The sequence below is a fragment of the Buteo buteo genome, chromosome 19 (genome assembly GCF_964188355.1).
Source record: "Buteo buteo chromosome 19, bButBut1.hap1.1, whole genome shotgun sequence".
Taxonomy (NCBI): Eukaryota; Metazoa; Chordata; class Aves; order Accipitriformes; family Accipitridae; genus Buteo; species Buteo buteo.
Window position 1 is genome coordinate 21145460 of NC_134189.1, and position 13470 is coordinate 21158929.

Consider the following 13470-nt stretch of genomic DNA (forward strand, 5'->3'; position numbering starts at 1 on the left):
CAATTTCCCAATTTGATATTGTTCAGTTATAAACATATGCAGTCATTATTCTACTTTGAATTTGTCTGCCTTGGTATGAAACATGAAATTGTTTTAGTAAGTTTATAACAGAGAGAAGTGAAAATAAGTGACTTCATCGTGAAGTATAACATGTGTAAGAGCCAGGGATTTTACTATGTGTGTAGATGTGTACTCTATTTGATAGGAATAGTATAAATTATGATCTTGCATTATTAAGATATTGGTGGCTTCTTTCCATAAAGTATACCATGACTTAATTCAAGATCTGTGGATGTTTTCAGATCAGGCGTACTTAGCATTCAACACCCTGTAGGGAAATGTATAGATCTGGGTTATTTTCATGAATTATTCCTTGTTCTCCACTGTGATAATCCGGATTCAACCAGGCAGATGTAGGACCTTCAAAGTGGGAACTTTATTATGACTGTGATTTCAGGAAAAAAAATCATACAACTGAGAAGAAACTGTTCTGATCGCTGACGCACTGAAGAAAAAGTCCCTCGTGACAGTGTTTCAGAGGCAAAGCACGACGTTGGCTATGCAGGCTGTGGCGAAGGCACTGGCTCTGTGGTACAGGTTTTGTCTAGATCTACTGGTAGAACTGCAGCTTATGCAAACCAAAGGCATCTTTAAACTGTCCTGAGTTGGAGTAGTTGCCATAGCACAGAGCTCTGTAGGAGTTCAGAAGTGCAAGCAGTAGCCTGGCTAAAGCCTGTGCAGAGCAAAACAGAAACATGCCCACTGACAAGAGTTCATCACAGAATGGCCACAGGACTGCAGATGTTTAGGCTGTTCTGAGGGAGCTGCCTTACCCTGTAATCATCATACCAAATTAGAGCATTGGTTTAGGCTTAAGTTGCCTTTCATAACAGTAAGCATCTGAGTACCGTGCCCTCCAAAATAAACAGCATTTTGCAGAGTATAGAGACTTAATTCTGGTAGATGTCCTCTGTTCTTTTCTGAAAAAGAAACAGTACAGCACAGCTTGGGTGGCATGACATACCTTTTGATAGTTCACATTGCTTAAAATCAGTGGGCTTTCATGAAACTGTAATCCAAAAATCCACTACTTAGATGAGACTTCTTTTCACCAATGGATTAAATGAATTGCATTCTTAAGTATCTGATATTATCTTTCTTGTATGCAATATTTGCCTATGTTCCCTTTTTGGACCTACCTGGAAAAGGGGTAAAAGAAGGGGACATTACTGAAACCCTGGACTACATAAATTAATCAATAGCCGTTACTTTCTGCATTTGCCTCTACAGTAAAAATTGTCCCCACTGTGTAACACTGGATTAACTCCTGCATTGCCAATAATTCAGATGGGTTCTGTGCCTGGATAGAATAGGAAGAACAGCTGGTAATTAATTATACTGAGAGGCCCTTGGTAAGGGAAAAATGCAAAATAATATTGGTGGCTGGCTGAGAGCACAAGTGCTTCCAAATCAGAAGCCTTGTCTTTGTCCAGCATGGCCACTATTTGGGGTTAAAGGAGGTGGTGGAATAAGAGCCCAGGAGGTAAAAAGTTGATAGAACATCAGGTTGGGACTCTCCCATTATGTGGTTCCTTGATGTGGCTAACGTGTACATCAGCTACTTGGGTCTTTGGACCTATTTCTTCCTCCAGCTCCTAAGGAGGTTCAGTGTCACTGACTTTGAGCTCAATACGCTGACGACCTTGATCATTTCTTTGGGAGTTGCTTGGGGCATTGAATTCAATGGGACTGGCTACATCACACTTCTCCCCTAAATCAGCGAAGTCAGAACCTCTACACAAGATGAAACTGAAATACAAAGTTTGGCGACTCTGTGATCCATCATCAGGAACGCAGAGCGCACGTCTGTGAGCTTAGGTGCAGAACTGATGTGTGCACTGATGTAGACAGATTATGGCTATGCTCCAGCCTTCATATAGGAAGCTGACATGTGGTTGAGATGACCCATAAGCAGCAGAGGGCCCAAAGATAAACGGGTTGACCAAGGTGTATAGCACAGTGGTGTTGGGTATCACCAAGAGGACTTGGCAGGTGCACAGTGTTTGGTATTGGTTAGGGATATGGCCTCACCAAATTGTCTGCGAATAAACCTAGGCAAAACTCAATATGGTCCAGCTCATGCTAATGGGTTGAAAAACTTACCTGCAACCTACAGGGCAGGGGTGCATGGCCTACTGCCATTTCTTAAATGGGAAAATACAAGGCCAGGCACAGAATCAGCCAGAAGCCGCTGCTGCTGTTTCTGCAGAATGTTAAAGGTATGTGTGGGACATACGACATCTAAACTGGGATCCAGCTCCTAGGATTAGACCAGTCCAAAAGCAATCCTATGACAAGTGTGGGATTAAATAGTATATTTGAATGTCCTGTGGTTTGAAATATACATATGTGACTGCAAAACAGAGGAAATTATTGCACAAAAACTTAACTGTAGCCAAGGGATTAACTTTAAGCTACCTCATAAGGAAGCGTTTTTCCACACACCCAACAAATGTGTTTTCAAAACAGAGCTCCCTGAAATTCTCACAGTACCTCAAAAACAAGTAACAGGGTCATGAGCTCCATGATAGATTAAACTGCTCAGTGGAGGAACAGTGTAGAAATACAGAAGAATAATTTCATTTATGTTAATATTGTGGAAGAGAAGAAGAAACTCGGAGACCTCTGTCAATGGAGATGTGTATTTCTGGCTGTGCTTTGAGATGTCCCAGAATGCTCACAGAGGAGAGGTTCAAGGATGTGTCAAATAGCAGCAGCTTCAAAGGGAAGGGACATGGTTGTCATTGGGCCGTGGAAGGGACATGGGTAAGTCAGGCACCTACCAAACCTCTGTGGTCTGAGAGGAAATGCTTGACCCCTGTAGCAAGGGACAATGCCATCTATATAGTATAAAAGACCTGGCGACTGGTGGCTTAAACTGTAACAGATGATTTTGGATGTCAGAGCAAATTCCAACTGAAGCATCCTCCTACCAGTTCCTCCCAGCTGAAGCACATGGCTGTGCCTGTAAATCCAAGTCCAGCGATGGCCACGTGGCTGGTGTGTGGTACCGTCGTGCACCCTCACGGGCTTCCCTGTTGCATATGACAGAGAGTCAGCTTTTCTGAGAGGCAGCGCTGGGGATGGGGAGGGAGATAAGAGTCTCCACAGCAAGCCACCTCTGATATTTATGGTCTCTACCATGCCCTTTTTCTCTAATCCTTTTATTCTGGATAGCTTGTCCAACTTCAGTGCCAAAGACACTGCTAATTCCACGTCTGTTTACATTATTGAGGTAGGGCCTTTCTCATCCAGCATGCATTAAACTGCATGCGGGTGTAAAGCTGTTCTGCCCTTAGTGGCCTGGTTTTGCCTGTCCCTGCTCTGAGAACAGCATGGATTGGATGCAAAAAAAAATTTAGAAGTTCTTTTGAAAGGATTGACTGAATTCAAGATAGAAGATGGCAGTGTCCCCTCCCATCTACTCCTCCATGGTGCATTAGCATTTCCCATTGCTATGAATGACTCCCACCAGGCATTCCTTGCAGCTGCACACTATGGCAGGGGCTGCGTTGTGGTACTTGCTCATGAAAACTTTTTTCAAGCATCAGCAATGAAAACCTTTATCCTCAATGCCATTGGTTGGCTTGATGCTGGGAAGGGAGGACAAGTTGGTATTGCTGGTGATCTGCAGGACTTTTTCACTCTCCTAAGCCAGGAGCAAGCCCTGCAAGGTAACGTCTTAAGGAAAACCTGAGTGTGTACTGCTACAAAGCCTACAGTGATGAGGAGGTGGAGAAGATTCATGGGTTTGTTTCAAGGGGTGGTGATCTGCTGGCTGGAGGACAGGCATGGTCCTGGGCTGCAGGGAATGCTGATGTGTGGTGGGTTGACCCTGGTTGGATGCCAGGTGCCCACCAAAGCCGCTCTATCACTCCCCCTCCTCAGCTGGGGGGGAAGAAAATATAACAGAAGGCTCGTGGGTCAAGATAAGGACAGTTTAATACAGTGATAGCAAAGGTCGCGCGTGCGAAAGCAAAGAAAAAAAACAGATGATGTTATTCTCTACTTCCCATCAGCAGGCGATGTCTAGCCACTTCTCGGGAAGCAGGGCTTCGGTACGCGTAGTGGTTGCTCCGGAAGACAAAATGCCCCCCCTCTGTCTCCCTTTACTTAGCTTTTATATCTGAGCTGACGTCATATGGTATGGAATATCTGTTTGGTTAGTTTAGGTCAGCTGTCCTGATTGTGTCCCCTCCCAAGATCTTGCCCTGCCCCAGCCTGCCATTGAGGGGAGGGCAAAAATGTTGGGGAGACAGCCTTGATGCTGTGCCAGCACTGCTCAGCAGTAGCCAAAACACTGGTGTGCTATCAACACCTCTCTAGCTACTGATGCAGGGCACAGTGCTATGAGGGCTGCTGTGGGGAGTATTAACTCCATCTCAGCCAGACCCAATACATGATGACAGTGCCGTTGCTGGGTTCCCTGGGAACAAAATACTGTAAAAGTTTGGTGCTGGTATCTTAGGAGATAACATACTACCATCGTCAGCCAGTCTTACATCCTGACGAGGTTTTCTCACACTATCACTTTCGCAAGGCACTCTTCCAATTTCAGCAAAACCTCAAGAAAAAGGCAGCTCTAAAACCACCATATTCCTCCTGGCTCGAGAAATTGGCACAGGACTCAACGGTGTTCCTGAGGATTCCAGCTCAGACCTCCCTAGCTATCTGCTCTGTTCAGAAGGAGATGGCTAAGCTATTGCTTTCCCAGGGCGGTCCTGATGTCAGTGCTGACAGCCCAGTCAAAGGCAGCTCTGAGGAAAGGGTTTTAATCAACACAGATGCAGACCTCTATGACAACTTCCCTGGTGTACAAAAACAAATATGTGCTCCCAACCAAAATCTTCCAGAAATTACTACATCCCCAACTGTAACTGCTCAGATCAATGGAATAAATGAAGATAGGGGATATTTTTCTATTTCCTTCCTCACCAGCACCCAAACTGTGGAATGGAATCAGACTGACCAAGTAATCTATAAATATAATAGCCTAAATCTCTCTGCTTCCTTCCTGCCCCAGCTTTCTGCTGGGATTGCATGGTCACCATGTAATCAGAAGTACCTCAGTCTTATGATGGATGCTGACATATTGATCATTTGATCTTCTGTTGGGTACAATTTTGATCAGATGATGAATGAATTTTGGTTATGCAATAGGGGAGCTGTCCAGGCACATGGCCCATAAATGTTTCCAGAGGAAGCGATTTAAATTCTTGGTCGATGTGGAGCACCACTACTGCTCTTTGTCAAATTCAGGTGCAATGACATTTCACCTGAAGATGTCATTGCATGGAGCCGTGCATTTTGTCTTGCTTGAGGAGAGCTTCTCTGGAAAGAAAAAATCCCACGCTGTTATAGAGTGTATCTAGTTGGACATATAAAAATCACAAATTTTAGAGATTGTGCTGCACTGTTTTCAGAAACAAGCTTCACTTCCAATGTTTGGCTTGTTGGTTTTTTTAAATAAAATTTTACCAGAAAGGTCACTTTGATAGCAAGTTTATCAAACCGAACTAACTTTTATGACGTGAAGGTGGGGCAGGGTTACCTTGATAGTATGGTTTGAAATTTCCTTGCATTTTCTCAATTCCCTCATAAAACATGAAGAATTCAAACTTCTCAAAAAAAGTTCAGCATTAGCTGTCGGTCAGATGCGGAAGGATTCACCACAAGGGTGAAAGCTTCAGAAAACTAATTTATTGGAATTAGAATTGAAGCTGCTGTTAAATTTTATCTGTAACTTGAAGACTATCATATGACGTGTTTCTATCTTGATAATGCCTGTGGTTCTTTCTAAGGTCCAGAAGCGTGAAGAAGCACTGGGCTTTATCTTCCTCCCAGAAGAACAGCCACTCTGCATTTTCATGCTTCTGCTGTTGCAGCTAACCTGAAGGTGAACATTTGCCTTTGTTTCTCATTACAGTCAGAGGAACTTTCCTTGCTTCCATTCTCATATCTTTGAAGTTTGTCTTGACCTTACAGAGACTTGAATCACAAACAATTTCTCCCCAAGTTTCTTCTATCATAAACCTCTTTCTATATTTCTCAAGTTATACTCTCTCACTTCTGTCCTGAGAAATGACTGCCCTATGCAGCTGTAATACACACACCTCTAATTTTTATCTGCTCCGTACTTGGCCATCTCACGTTGGTCTCATACCTCCCCTCTGCCCTTCTCCATTCCCCTAGAGAAAGCAGAGGTCAAACGAGACAAGCACCTATATTGTTGCTTTCAAGATTAAAGGAATAATCCCTGTCCCTGTATTGACAGTGAATAGGATGAGAAATAATAAGGTTGAATGTTGTCTATGTGGAGGAGACTACTAGATATTTCTGCCCACTATAAAAATACCTTACTTTCCCTACCTTGCTGTCTTCTGCTATCATCCTGCCTCATTTCAAGGTCTCCAGGCTGTTTTATTTCAAGTTTTATTATCTTTGTCATCAGGACAAACAAGCACCCACACTGTAAAATATATTTTTGTGGCGTTTATATCTTGACTCTCAAACCAACCTCTATGTAATTGTAAGTGAAAAGGAATAAACACTACAGTAGAGGTAGTTATCCGAACAGTATTATCCCATAGCAGGGTGGGTTGCTTTTTTCTTTTGAAAGGGGCAATAGGACAAGCTTTGGACAGAATTGGGCAGAACTAGCCTGGGAACCAAGGATTCCCATATCTTCAGTCAGTGATGGCTGGCCCACGTGGGCATTACAGTGTTTCAGAGAGTGTGTGGAAAACTGATTATGAATTATTCTAAATGGGGACGTTATCCCCTTCCCCAGCTTCCTTTCTCCTCACTTGTTTCATATCAGGGTACGCTCTGCTCATGCTCTGCTTTTCACCTTGATGCTATCCATTTACAGCAGCACAGCTATGGTAGCTGTGATGGGAGGTAAGGGTGCTAAAACTGGGGCCAACCAACTTTGAAATTCCTTCAAGACCAGTGATATCCCTCCTTTCAAACAGAGCTGTAAAAAGAGAATTCTACTTCTCTTTGGCAACTGATCCAGCATTTCAATTTTCTCCTTCACGGGGCTTAAGTCTGCCCTTGAGTTCTTTCATGCTACTTTCATCTGATTGATCTGTGCCGAGGTGAAGAATAATGTCCGTATAGTAGCATACTGTTGCTTTTCCCTGCTGAGACAAGAGCGTCTTGTTGCCTATGGTGGCTACAGAACACACTGAGTTTGCAGGGGAGCTACCCGAGCCTGTCCGAGTTGCAGTGCATTTTGGTGACCGTGTTTCCCCACCAAGTGCAGATCGGCTGTCACACTGATGACCTCAGCTATGCTGGGGAGCTGAAGCAGCCTCCCTAGGTGGTAAAGAAGTTCAAAGTTGAAAAAAAACACCATGGAAGTCTCTAGTCTGTGGGGTGGCCTCATATATATCATAGTGCCGAAGGAGAGCACATTAGGCCAAATATCAGTCACAATTAAAGAGGCTATGGAGGCTCCATTCTTCAGGCTTGGTAAATGGTCCCAAAACCTAACTATAGGCAGGAGAGCCAAGAAATATTTCTGTATTGATGGCTTGCCTATTTTTTTCTGTTTTTTTGTGGTCGTGTATGGAGAAGACCTCAGAATAACTAATGCCCCAAGAAAGCCTTGGTGTAAAGCTTTGTATTTCTCAGTGCAGAAAGTATATTGATAGGACTTTCATTTAGGAATTCACCTCTCCATATTCCCAGTATAAGCATGTCTGAGACCTTTAAAGTGTCTTGATACTAGAAAGTGAATATCATCAACCCCTTGAAGTGACAGTAGACGTGGGGTCTCCAAAGATGACTGGACCCCTTGCAAGATTCTCAGGCTCTCCCCTCGATTCAGTAAAACCCAGTTACATCTAGATTAATTTACTGTTTCTGAGGCTATGCAGAGGGTTTTAGCTACGGTGATTCTCCTCTCTCTTCACACTTAAAACTTCTTTTTAAATTGGCTACCTTTTTTCACCTGAATGCTGAATTAGGGAAAACTGACATCTCTGCCCGGCAGTCCACCATCTGTCAGTACCCGGTCCCCTGGGCTGAGCTGGCCAGAGAGAGCATCATCCTGACAGTACCAGCTGCTGATGTACGCCACACGGACAACCCAGAGAGCCTGCCTTCCGTCTGGAACAAGATGATGAATGCAATAGCCAGACTAGCAACCATCCCAGCAACTTTTCCAAGGCCAGAGAGGATGGTGGCAGATGTCCAGATATCTCATGGCAAGTATAATAACCAGAACATTTTGTCTTTATCTGTGATGGGTATTTGTAAGGGAACTACCCAAGGCAGTAATATTATCACAAGAACATGCAGTTCCTCAAATCAGCAGGTTAATCCCACCAAATTCAAGGAGACGGCTCGTGAGAGTAGGAATCTCCTGTGAATGTCAAAAGCTTGTACACAGAAGTAACATACTCTGCTGCTAAATCCGAGGCTATCCCAGGGTAAAACACAGTGGAGGGAGACAGGCTGGCCAGCAAATGACGTGTATACTCTGTTGTGTCACTCTTATTACTGTGGGAGTGAGTTTATGCTAACTGCAACAGAAAGAAGGGAAACAGAGGTAGCTGTTTTAGGCAGGACAAATAAGATCTTGAAACTTAAATTAAGGTATGTAACAGACACACAGGCAGCCTACTATATAGTAAGACCCTGATGTTAGCAGGCACAGGATCACTTACATCAGTGGGGAAGTGAGGGCAGTGGTAGGGGGAAAAGTTTGTTGTAAGCAGCATTTCGCTGTCATTTAAGAAACATGCTGCTTAAAGACAATTCAGTAGGCCAGTGGAACTGAAGCCTGTTATGGGTGGCAAGGAGGCTCCTAAAGGCCAAATCTCACCATTATTTGCAATTAATCTTTGTTCAAGTATTGCACTTTTCTCAGTAGGATTGGCGGGTGCTTTCAGCTCTACTTGATTGCAACACTAGAGGTGTTTTCGACCACTTGAATTGATTAAGTTCATCAGCTGCCCAGGCCACCTCTCTGTCAATGATCCACAGCTCTAGCAGCTTAACTCCTGTGGTGTAGCCGCTATCAGTCCAGTAGGACTAACTCAAGAGAGGCTGGCTCGAGTGTAAACAGCTTGCACTTCAGTTATTAATAACCAGTTAATTATAATCACTAGTGAAAATAAATAATACGTTCCCTTTCAATACTTAAAGAGGGCTTATAAGAACGATGGGGAGAGACTTTTTAGTAGGGCCTGTAGTGATAGGACAAGGGGTAATGGTTTTATGGTAGAGGAGGGTAGGCTCAGACCAGATATAAGGAAGAAATTTTTTATGATGAGGGTGTTGAAACACTGGAACGGGTTGCCCAGAAAGGCTGTAGATATCCCATCCATGGAAACATTCAAGGTCAGGTTGGATGGGGCTCTGAACAACCTGGTCTAGTCGAAGATGTCTCTGCTCATTGCAGGGAGACTGGACTAGATGACCTTTAAAGGTCCTTTCCAACCCAAGCCATTCCATGATTCCATGATTCCATGATGAATAGGTTTTATGTTTCCATGCTGCATATTCTCCTCCAAGCATATCCTCACATAAGAAGGATTTTATTGGAATAATCAATCATTACATCTGGCCAAATATGGCTCTGAATTTAACAATGAAGTTGTAATCTGTCAGTGACTCTGCAACAACTGTGTTTAGATAACATGCCGGTTGCTAATTTTTGTAACTGCTAACCCCTCAATCTCAACAGGGAACATGGGAGTATTATATTTTTCTCATTGGTTCTTACCATTAATGACAGCTCTATTTGAAATTTCAGACTCGGGACACAAAGGTAACATAATTGTCATGAATAGTTTTGTACAGGTATAAAGGATGAGCAAGCAGTTCGTCTGGCAGTGCATGTCAGCGAGCAGAGTCCATCCCTTTCCCTGCTCTGTTTTAGCTGTATTGACTCCATAAGCCTGGCCAGCAAACCGTGGCCTGCGTATGACCCAGGCCAATCAGTAGATTTTGTGCTGACACAAGTGGCTGTTCTGCAGTAGTTTTAGTGATGCAGAGGAAGAACTGACTTCCAAATGCCAGAGTTTAAAATCCTTGGATGTCTACAGGTGGAGGTGAACTTTAAGCCACTAGCTCTCCCTTTCCTTGAGCTGTAGAGAAATAGGAGTGTTAAAAACTAGCATGACTCTGAACACACGCAGACTTAATTCATAGCTGCTGTGAATAAGATCTTTCGAATGAGTTTGCACCAACTGAGAAGCTGCCCCGAGAAACACTTGTTGTTTAGGTAGTTGCCATTCTCTGAGTGAAGCTGCATTCCGAAACAAAGATTTCTGGATTATAGATTTATGTAGCTCCTTCTCTTAATGTATTCCAGCCCTCTAACTGATACTCACCATGTGATAGACAGCTATGTCCACCAGAGGCCACACTGGTAGAACCCAACATATAAAACTCTTCAAGCTTCTACCATGCCTGCTGAAATAAGTGGAGAGTAGTACATATTCAGAGATGTGGATGGCTCTGTATCCTCCCTGCACTATTATGGAGCTGTAAGAAACCCGTGAAGGGTCCATTGAGCCTATTGAATTGGCACTGAAGGAAAAAGAACTAAAGATAGTAAATTCCTATGAGAAGCTACTGAAATGTGATTTTTAAAACTGGTTATGGTAGTTAGCAATACTGAGACACTCGTGGGAGATATTAAGTAGTATGTTAAGTCTCTTTGTCTTTTCTGAAAAAAAAAAGATTTTTTACAAACAGCATGAGAAACAGCAAAACTGGAACCAAAGTGATGACAATTATTGTGAAGTAGTAACTGTGGCCATCAGCAGCAAGTTCTATCCAAAGCTGAAGTGAACTATGGAATATTTTTAAATAGTAAAGAGCTGCTTTACTAAAAACACTGACAATCTGCCTTCACAAATATCCTGGTTCTGGCTGGGAGAGAGTTAGTTTTCTTTCTAGTAGCTGGTACAGTGTTATGGTTTGGGTTCAGTATGAGAAAAATGTCGATAACACACTGATGTTCTCAGTTGTTGCTAAGGTGTGTTTATACCAAGTCAAGGACCTTTCAGCTTCTGATGCCCAGCCAGCAAGAAGGCTGGAGGGGCACAAGAAGTTGGGAGGGGACACAGCCGGGACAGCTGACCCAAACTGGCCAAGGGGGTATTCCATACCATGTGACGTCATACGCAGTATATAAACTGGGGGGAGTGGGGCTGGAAGGGGTCACTTCTCAGGAGCTAACTGGGCATCAGTCGGCGACTGGTGAGCAACTGCATTGCGCATCACTTGTTTTGTATATTCTAATTCTTTTACTATTATTATTGTCATTTTATTATTATTACCATTATTATTTTCTTCCTTTCCGTTCTATTAAACTGTTCTTATCTCAACCTGTGAGTTTTACTTTTATTTTCTGGTTCTCTCCCCCATCCCAACTAGTGGGGGGGACTGAGTGAGCGGCTGTGTGGTGCTTAGTTGCCGGCTGGGGTTAAACCACAACAACAAAACAAAACAAAAAAAACCAAACCACCCCAAAACCCAACCAGTTCACGTTTTGCTTTCTGGTACAATAGACGCTGTCAGGGCACAGTGGAGGCTGGCTGCTCCCCGAGGGACAGGCAGCCAGGAGCCAACTGCCGTAACACAGGCAGCAGGAGAGGTGCCTCGCCGGGGGGGCCATGCCACAACACCTGGGTGAGACGAGCAGGGTGGACCTGGCACCACCGCGGGGTCAGCTGAGAGTCCGGATTGCCCAACAAGTCTTCAGCGATGAGGCAGGTCTGAGGTCAAGCAAGGAAATCAGTCCGCGGGTCAGGGTCAGGCCCAGTGATGGTAACCAGGGTGAGACACAGCCCGGTGATTACCGAACAGGCCCACGGTGATGAGGCATGTCTGAAACCAAGGGAGGGAATCGGACCGTGGATCAGGGTCTGGGTCAAGAGGGTCCGTGGCCAGACATGGGGACAGAGCTGGGGACAGGCACAGCTACCACATTGCTCAGGCAGGACTGACGGCTCAGGGCTGAGCTGAGCTAAAATGAAGCATTTTAGTCCCCTGCCTTCAAGATGAAAATCTCGAAGTGTTCTTTGGGAACACTTCAGGAAAAATAATCCATTTTTCTACTTTATTTGTGTCTGCTATTTATCACGAGGTTTTTTTTCCCCCATGTATTTCCTCCAGAGCCAGAACTTAGACTACAGAGTTTCTAGGGGAGCTGGGGAGGGTGCTGGGGTCATTTTCATCAACACAAACCGTACAGTTATTTGGCTATACAAGGATACAAACTGTCCTGGCAATAGCATCTTCCTCACCAGATCTGAAAGTAAGAAAACACCGGTGTCAACAGAAATTAGATTTCCACATCTCCTCTCCACTCCTGTAGCTGGGAGTACGGTCATCTGCAATGTCTGTAGCTCTGGCAGAAGTCATTTGGCCTTTTTTGCTGTTTGCATTGGGTAGTGCCGAGGAGCAGAACAGCATAAAATATGCACATTAAACTTTTGCTTGTGGTTGATACATTTGATGCTCCAGCACAGGGGGTGGAAGCACATCATGAGCAGCATCCACGCATGAAAAACAAGTCCAAGAATGAGTTAACGTAAGGAGAATTAATTGTATTTTTCTTACTGCTGTGTTCCATCCCATGAGCTTTCCCAGACAGATTGCCAAGACTGTTTGTGGTTTACCTTTCCTGCAGGCTGGATGCATGCTGGCTGTCCAGTCACACATCATTTGGAGTCAGTGACAGAGACGGTAGATGTGCAGTCCCTCCAAACCAACGGCCTTTGGGGTGCCATTCATCAGCTGGGCCACAATCAGCAGCAATCTGAATGGGAGTTTCCCCCTCACACCACTGCAGGCACCTACAGTCTCTGGTCTGTTTATATGAATGAGACTGTGTTCTCAAGAGTTAAGGCCCACAATACACTTGCACTAAAACTTAGAAAGAGGAGGATTCAAGATTATATTGAAAACAGTGCACAGCTGAAGGACTGGGAAGTATTTACTGCATGGTGACCTATCTGCAGGCAAATTAAGCTTGCAAGAGATTTATAAACTGATCATTTTAATCCAGCGCTCTTTCTTTCCTTTTCCTCACTTTCTGCAACCACTTGATCCCTGCCCCAGATTATCTCTCTCTGGTGACTATTAGTCTCCAACAGCATCTTTGTGTGTGTCCTGCTTTCAGCTGGGATAGAATTAATTTTCTTTATAGTAGCTGGTATAGTGTTATGGTTTGGATTTAGTATAGAATAATGTTGATAACACACTGACCTTTTCAGTTGTTGCTAAGTATTGTTTATACCAAGTCAAGGATTTTTCAGCTTCTGATGCCCGGCCAGCAAGAAGGCTGGAGGGGCACAAGAATTTGGCACAGCACACAGCCGGGGCACCTGACCCAAACTGGCCAAAGGGGTATTCCATACCATGTGATGTCATGTCTAGTATATA

At 44.1% G+C, this 13470-nt stretch overlaps 2 protein-coding genes across 2 annotated transcripts; both read left to right on the forward strand.

Moving 5' to 3' along the window:
- The first annotated feature begins 2794 nt into the window (after positions 1 to 2794).
- LOC142042207 (TRPM8 channel-associated factor 2-like) lies at positions 2795 to 4158 on the forward strand. The gene is given in 4 exon segments (XM_075051887.1): positions 2795 to 2826; positions 3238 to 3295; positions 3395 to 3737; positions 3740 to 4158. Coding segments are annotated over 4 exon segments (663 nt in total). The 3' UTR covers positions 3970 to 4158.
- Positions 4159 to 6941: 2783 nt separating this feature from the next.
- On the forward strand, positions 6942 to 13035 carry LOC142042209 (TRPM8 channel-associated factor 2-like). The gene is given in 5 exon segments (XM_075051888.1): positions 6942 to 6960; positions 7323 to 7390; positions 7392 to 7536; positions 8034 to 8273; positions 12716 to 13035. Coding segments are annotated over 5 exon segments (792 nt in total).
- Positions 13036 to 13470: the final 435 nt, after the last annotated feature.